This window comes from Sesamum indicum, linkage group LG4 (assembly GCF_026168435.1).
Source record: "Sesamum indicum cultivar Baizhima isolate 11 linkage group LG4, ASM2616843v1, whole genome shotgun sequence".
NCBI classification, from domain to species: domain Eukaryota; kingdom Viridiplantae; phylum Streptophyta; class Magnoliopsida; order Lamiales; family Pedaliaceae; genus Sesamum; species Sesamum indicum.
In genome coordinates, this window is record NC_142660.1 from 3925878 (window position 1) to 3934297 (window position 8420).

At 41.1% G+C, this 8420-nt stretch overlaps 2 protein-coding genes across 2 annotated transcripts; both read right to left on the reverse strand.

Annotated features, from left to right (window-relative positions):
* Positions 1-498: 498 nt before the first annotated feature.
* Positions 499-2080, reverse strand: LOC105160097 (putative late blight resistance protein homolog R1A-4). The gene has a single exon (XM_088879393.1). It carries the CDS (start codon positions 2078-2080, stop codon positions 620-622), a length of 1461 nt encoding a protein of 486 aa, XP_088735519.1. The 3' UTR covers positions 499-619.
* Positions 2081-2213: 133 nt separating this feature from the next.
* On the reverse strand, positions 2214-3077 carry LOC148788271 (putative late blight resistance protein homolog R1A-3). The gene has a single exon (XM_088879394.1). The coding sequence runs from the start codon at positions 3075-3077 to the stop codon at positions 2214-2216; it is 864 nt and encodes a 287-aa protein (XP_088735520.1).
* Between the last annotated feature and the right edge of the window lie 5343 nt (positions 3078-8420).

An 8420-nucleotide genomic window follows, 5' to 3' on the forward strand; every position in this document is an offset into this window, starting at 1 on the left:
TTGACTCAATTGAATTATTATCAAAATTTAAATATATTGTATTATTTATTACAAATAATATTTAAAATTTAACATACTAAAATTCGCCTTTAGCTTTGTCATATCTGGTTACGACCTCTGCAACCAGGAATCTTGATCCCTCTTCATGGCATAAGATCCATCTCTTCAAGCAACGGGCATTTAAGTCGATAAAATTTCCCTTAATCGGACAACCTCAGCAACCGCACCAAAACAGTTGGTTGTATTTGTGTACTTGTGCAAGGAGTTCAACAATGATGATTGATTCTTGATAAAGATGTTCAAAGTCACAAGATTGTCAAGGGCCTCATGTCGATGTCCTGATCAATCTACAATGGAAATTCTAAGTGGTAAACAAATCAAATGCAAAACATGAGACTGCATTTGGCTCAGGGTGAACTGAATTCCAACCAGGACATGCAGTACAATTTTGACAAAGGAAAGAAAGGAAAACCAAAACGACACACATTTTACTCAGAATTTAAGGCTAGAATCATAAGATTGGATTTATGTTTGGAACAGGAATCGTTGCGGCTAAATGCACCTAAATTCACACAGGTGAAAAAATGAAATATTCAATCACTCAAAGAGGCCTCGCCTTTTAATGAAAGATTTTGGAGTAAAATTTATTCTTGAAGTATCGCCTCAAATCAATATGAACTTTGAGTTCTTCGTTTCCCAGGCCTTCTTGTTCCTCTTGGATTTTTTCTGCAGAAGTCACAGCAGAATGATGGCAGTCGACCAATTCGATCAATTCAAGTGTCGGTATTTCACCAATACCAGAAGGAATCTCCTTTAGCTTGTAGCAGGACCTAATAACAAGGCGTTGGAGACAGGGGAAATGGGTTTCATTGGCCACCCACTGTACAAGATCTACCTCTTCTAGCAGCAGGTGTTTAAGTTGACAAAATTGCTCTTCAACTGGCTCCCACTCAACGCCTTGGCAAGCATTTTTTCGCAGTTTGAGCACTTCAAGATTAGGCAACGCACCAACAATTGTCATACTTGACCAAGGAATTCCACAACCAGCTAGAATTAATCTTTTAAGCTTCTCAGGGAAAGCAAGCTTTGGCGGATTGACAATTTCTGATGCATGGGAAGAATACTTAAAGAGAAGTTTCAATGTTTCGAGCTGATGTAGATTGACAAGAGCTTCAAGTTGATATTTTGACCAATTCTCCGAGGGGGAGACCTCATAGGAAATTCCCAGTTCCTTCAGATTTGGAATTCTTTTAAAGATATCAACGCTACATCTCAAGTTCCTTACTTCCGAAAGCGTCTGGAGGTTTCCTAGAACAAGCATTCGCACATTCTGAGGAACAGGCAATCTACAGGGTGTGATGCATAAATGCCGTAGTTTTGGCATCATCCAGATTTCCACAGGGAAAACAGGACATTTTCCAAATGTCCAATTGTGATAAACAAGTGTCTGTAGATTCCAGAGCTCAGCTATCGATGGAGGAAGTGCCTCATTGTAGGTGAAAGCAAGGTATCTCAAGTGGACCAACTTAGTTATTTCAGCTGGGAAGTGAAAGAAACGTACTATGATTAAATCCAGTACCCTCAGCAGTCTATAACCAAGGTAGACGCATGATGGATATATAAGACGTGCACCAGTACATAGGAGAGAATGAGCACTTGAGTTATGAATCTCACTTTTATATAGAATCTGAGATTGAATGCTCAGAAGATCGGGATGGATGCTTAATCTGCGTGGCGGGATGCTTAATGTGCGTGGAGGGTTGCTTAATCTGTGTGGAGTGATATTTACACCTTGTTTAAGAACATTATCCTTGCAGTTCACCATATAAAGAAATTTTTCCTTCCGAGCATTTCGCGAGCACAAGTTCCGTAATAGATCATGAATATTGCATGTTCTGATCTTTCCATTAGCACTCCGCCTAGAGACCAAAATGAGGTTTCTCTCGATGAGATCATCCAAGTACTCCTCTGCCAAATCTTCCAAACTTTTAGATGCATTCGGCTTCAGAAATCCCTCAGCGGCCCATAAGCGGATAAGTTTGGCGACAGGGATCTCATAATCCTCTGGAAACACAGCCATATAGAGAAAGCAAGCTCTCAAGCGTTGAGGCAGGCGGTTATAACTCAGACCTAATATCTCCAAACACTGGTCGTCATCTTTAGTCACAATTGAACTCAAATTTTCAGCTAGATTTCTCCAATATTCTTGTCTCCTACTTTCCTTGGAGAGGAGACCACCCACCAATTACAACAATTGCTAGCGGAAGTCCCCCACAATTTCGTGCAATCGCCTTTCCAATGTCTTCCAATTCGCGGGGGCAATCCTTTTCTCCAAAAACCTTTTTGCAAAAAAGATTCCAACTTTCACCTTCCTTGAGGAATTGCATTTTATGAAGAGGGCTAAAAGAGTCGGCATAAAGGGCCACATCTGATAGCCGAGTAGTCAGAAGGATACGACTTCTATTGCAATCGTTGGGGAAAAATCTTCTCACGGCATCCCAAATCTGTGTATCCCAAATATCATCCATTACTATGAGGTACCTTCTTCCGACGAGGCCTTTGTAGAGACAGTCAGCCAATTCTTCTTCTGTCTTGTCGTACATCTTCTCAGTGAGGATTTTTGCTGAATCTAAAAGGCCAACCAGGACTTGGCGCAAGGAATATTCTTGAGATACTGTCACCCAAGCCCGGGTATCAAAGTGATAGACGATATAGCTATCATCGTACGCCTGTCTAGCAAGAGTAGTTTTACCAATGCCGCCCATCCCCACAATCGAAACAATGTCACGCTTGGACGAAGCACCCGTTAGTCGAGTCCTCATCTCTTCCAAATCACTCTCAAATCCCACCACAACAATCTTTCCACTACCAACAGAAAAATCGCCTGTAGGTGATGATCCAGCCGAGGAGAGATTCCTCATCGGCTTCTGATCATCTGCTTCACTCTCATCCCTAATCTTTATCATCTTTTCCACCACGGACCCGACTTTTTCTATTATCTTATGCAAGGCCTCAATTTCCTGAGAATTAAATTGAACCTCATATTTGACATTTCTAGCTTTGGTCTTAAATTCCATCACATATTTGGACAATAAGTACGTCAAATTGGGATGACCACAACAGGCATCAAGATACGGACAACATCAAACGTCACACTTTGGAGAGCGGCAGACCCGAAATTTTGTACAGCAAAGTGCAACATAGTGTTGACAAAGATAAACACCATGACGCTTCTCAACACGAAAAGAAGGAGTTTGGTTTCAGATACTTCGACAATGTAGGATGTCCGGGATACAATCATGTCTTCAGCCTCGAAAGCCGCGTCCCTGATTTTGGCTTCAAGACTTTCTGCAGCTGCATGATCGCCCGTCTTCCTTAAAGAACTTTCAAGAAATTGTTGCAAGAAACTAACCTTATCACGGAGAGATTCAAGTTTTCTTCTTTGGGGAGAAATCCGCAGGCCGCCAGGAGCCAAGATGGTGTCTAGGGTATGCGAGAGAGAAATGACAGCACTGTAAGCCGCCATCTCCGGTTGCAGGATCACTAGTTTTAGCAAGTCAACTCTAATGGAAAAAGACGAGAAGGAAATGACGGTGAACTGAACTGTCACTTGAGATTTGAATCAGATCTAAGTCAACGGATCCACGTCAAGGAGGAGATAATTACTATGATAATGCGTGGGTATAATTGCATCAATGTCCCTTTAACGTAGTATCTTTACATTATCTCCCCCTACATTATAAAAATGGATAATTACATCAATCGTAGCTTGAGATTTGGTATAATTATATAAAAATTATATTATTTAAAAAATTATATTTAGAAATTTTTTATATTTATTTTTGTTTAATAAATAAATGCATCCGCTAATCAAAATTCACCTAATTTGTTGATATTAGCATAAAAATTAAGTTGAATGAAAATTCATATTTATCGTCAATTGACTTATTACTATCTTATTGTTGGTCAAACAATTCTTTTTTTATCAAACTACTATTTTACATCATACATTTAGCATATAAGAAGATAATTTAGCCAAAAAAAAAATTATTTCACTCCAAAGTATTTTGAACAAACATCACTAGAAAAAGAATTAAGTGAACTTTCAATTACAACTCTTGTTTTCACCAAAATACTATTGGCAGTGTGTTAAAATTTTGTAATTGCCATGATTAAATTGCTAACTTGAAATAATATGTTAATCTTAAAATTGGATTTCAATTTAAATGGTAATTCATAGGTTAGATTATGAAGAATATAGTGTGTTTTATTTAGAAAAAATACTATAAATATATTATAGTATATATATATATATATTCTGTATATGTATGTAAACTGTGCATAAAATTGTTTTGAAGCTTTGAATTTACAAAGTTGGTGCATTGATAATGAATAAATAATCTCTTAGCATGTATTAGCAACTAAGTTATTAATTTAGTAATTTTAATATGAAGTCCTGTTTAACATAAATAATTTTATATATTAGTAAATTACGTATTACTAATATTAATTATATTTGTACCTTAGATTATTTTTTAAAATTATTAAATCACTTCTTTTAACTGACATCAACTTGTTTTGCAAAAAATGATTACAAAATATTGATGCTTGTTTCATAAAATTAAATACTACAAATAACTAATGCTAAAACAATTAGTCAAAAAGTTATGTATTGAGGTGGTGGAGGTGTTTTGCTAAAGGATAAAATCAGAATTTTTACCATGACGCAATTGCACACCAGGTGAAATGCAATTTTCGTAAGAGGTGCAGTTTTGAAGAGAATGGAGTCTTAGTCAATGAATAGTAACTTGCATAAAAAATTAATATTTTGGTATTTATAGTGGAGATGAAAATTATATGGTGTGGTGGGTTATATATGTTTAAGGTGGTGTCTCCTACATATCAAATTACTTTTTTACCCTTACAATTTAATATATTTTTTTTACTAATGTATATCATACAACCCCCCACTCTCGGATGAATATGCACTTGCCGGTGTAATATTTTGTACGAGAGTAAATGTTAAAGAAAACTGATTGAATATAATAAATGGGAGTGGTTGGGTGGGTGGGAGCTATTAATTGCCTTCCACCTACTTAGTTATACTTTTTTTTTTTTTCACATTTGCCTTCCTTCGATTTGCATCTCTAACTTCCAAACTTCTCTCCACAATGGCTAGCAAAGGTAACTCCCTTAGTTAAATTTTGCTTCGCTTTTCATTTGGTGCACTTGCTTCGTATTTTACTTTAATAAAAAATGTGGGGTGGAGAGGGTGAATGTGAAAATAGCCAACAGGTGACGGCATGTCCGACGAACGGGAGGGCACGGCGAAGGTGGGGGGAGGCACGGGGTGAGACTTCGAGCCGGAGGGTGGACGCCCCGCCGTCGGCTCGAGGCGCGGCCCCCCCTCCGAGCTCGAGGCAGCTCCTCGGGCTGGGGGGCGAGGCCCCCCCTCCAGCTCGAGGCGGCGCTTCGGGCTGGGGGGCGGAGGCCCCTCCCTCGGGTGGTTCGGTACTGGGATTCGGTAGAGGATAATTTTCGAACTTTATTCCGCCTGCTGAAAAAGTTTGGGATAATCTTCCTCCGTACCTAGAAGGCTATTCACCCAACCATATTGCCGCGATTATGAGTTTGCCTAAGTGTTCTTCTTTTGACTTAGGTGAGAATTTAGAGGATTTGTCTGATTTTGAGTTGGACTCGATGGGGTTTAGGCGTAGCGAACAATGTGATGATATGGCATCAGATGGGGAGGCTGCCTCTGGGCGAAGTAAGACTGACGATGAGGTCGTCAGCGAGGACGAGGAGACAAAATTGAAGGGGAGGAGGTTGAAAATGATAGTGAGACATTAATTACCGAAGTGTCCGCCCGGCCGAGTGTAGTTGTGGCGTTGGGGGTTGATGGGAGACGTCCAGACATTCCTGGTTATCGCGTCCCACATTGTCGCACGGTGGATATTGGTACTTGCGACAACGTTTTGACTAGAGAGCAGCTTGTCGGCATTCGGGTGACTTATAGGGTACCCTCCGCAAACAAGTTTATTCTTTCCTCTCGGGGTCGGAGGATTAGGGATCCTTCAGCTGGGTGTTTCACTATTTATACTACCTATTTTGTAACTAATTTTCTATTCCTCCTCATCCTTTACTTGTCAAGGTGATTCAGAGTTATGGTATTTGTGTTAGCCAACTTACGCCAAATGCGTTTATGTGTTTTGAGGGTTGGCAACGTCGTCTTTTAGAATTAAAGCTTCCGTTGACTCTAGAAAACTTTCACGCTTTATGGATTGTCCGCTGCGTGGCGGAAGTGTCTGTTTCTTCTTATGACGGACGGTATTTTTACTTCACTCCTCAGAAAGCTTGTAGGTTTTTGAAAGTGTTTGTTTCTTCTAAGGGTCCTTGGAAGGAAAAATTTTTTTACGTTAGAGATAATGGTTGGGGTTTGGCCTCAGAGTGGAGTAGCTCGGCTATCACGATTACTCACCGTAAGGAGTTTGAAAAATTGCGTCAGGGGTGTATGGCAGCAGGGTTGTTTAGCCGAATGGTGGATGTCGCTCACTACTTTCCTTCTGGTATTTCCTTGCAATTGTCATACGACAATTAAGTTGTTCCGCTACATTTATTTATATTTTTATTTTTTCATGAACTTGGTTTGGGTTTTCTTGCGCTAAATTGATTCTGTTTCAGGTAAGAAGCTTGAGATCAACGCTGCGCGCGCCCAAAAGGCGGCGGTTAGGGAGCAGAAGAGACGCGACCAAGAGTCGGCACCGCCACAGGTGGGGAGCTCCGTTTCTATCGCGCCTCATGGGGTCTCCACTGGGAGCCGCCATTCTGGTTCACTTCCAACTCCCCTAGTTGGTCCATCCCCTCCTCCGAAGATGCAGAGAGGCGCCTTTTCCTTGGCAGATGGCGATGCTTGTGATGCGGGGGCGAGCCACGTGGGAGGTGCTTCGTCCTACTGGAGCCGCACCAGAGGTATCATGAGTGAAGAAGACTTGAGTCAGGTTGCGGACCTCTCAGAGGAGCAGATGGATGAGTTGCTGGCTGAGAACATGGCTCGGGTTTGTGTTGTGTTTTTACCTATCTACTTTGTGTGATTTTGTTGGTTTTGAGTAGTTTATTTTATTTTTTCAGGCTGTGGTTGTGACAACGGCCACTAAAAATCAAAAAGCCGCCCGAATGGCGGAAATGAAGCATTTGGAGGCTGCTTTAGAGCAGCGGGAAGGCGACTTTTCCTGGCTCAAAAAAGAGAGGGATGACGCTTGGGGAATATTGCATCTTGGGAGCGTCAATTTGAGCGCGAGGTCTACAGTGGGAAGAAATTTTTATCCTCGCCCTCCGGTGTTGCTTTTATTGCTAAGACTCAAGGGGAGGCGGTTTAGAAGTTCCAGGAATCGGAGGAGTTCGAGACAATCATAACTGACAAGGAAGCTCCTAATTATGATGACGCAATTCGAAGGTGCCATCGAGTCCTTCGTCAGACCCTTCGCGAGAAAGGCCGAATTGTTGAGGAGGACATTGGACTCCTCGATCCCGAGGTGTCGAGGGGTGAAGAGAAGGTGGTGGAAGTTGCCAACGGTTGAGCGCCCCAAGTCTAGAAGTTTCGTAGTTTTCCATGTGTTTTCTAGGATTTATTATTGGCATGTAATTGGATTTATTATTTACTATGACTTTGATTCCCAGCCTGTAATCGACTTTGATTTGATTGTAGTAATTTACATAATCGACTTTTATTTTGTTTGCATTATACGTTTCTTTGATGAGTTTGCCTTCTTTTACGCAAAGTATTTTGATTGGGTGTTGTCTTAAGGGATGGTTTTGCTCGAGTCCCACAGTTGGATCTCTACCAACTTCATTTAGGGAGGGCAAAATTTTCTGGGACAATGTCGCTAGAGGGTGATCTTTGATGGACTTTCGTTTAGGGGTCCCAGGGTAATTGATGCCTCAAGGGGGCCTCACGAAGATCCATAGTCCCCTTGTTGGAGAGTTTAACTACAACAGAAAAATTAACTTCATTACTTGAGCGTGAATTACAGAGGATTCACAAGGGGTCACCGAGGAGGGACAAAAACATTACACTTCTACTTCGCCCTCTATTACAAAATGTTCAAAAAGTATGTTCCACTCTATCCAGAGAACTTAACAATAATACTTCTTGAGATTTGCGATGTTCCACGTGCGAGGGATGTTCTTTCCATCGAGTTGTTGCAACTTGTAAGCCCCTGCACTCACATCTTTTTCTAATATTTTCGCTAATGGTTCGGCCTCTACCCACTTTGTAAAATAGTCCACTGCTACGATCAGGAACTTTGTTTGCCCTACAGCTTGCGGAAATGGCCCAACTAGGTCCATACCCCACTGATCAAAAGGGCAGGGGCTTTCCAGGGGATGCATCAGCGCTACTGGTTGTTGACTAATGTTTGCAT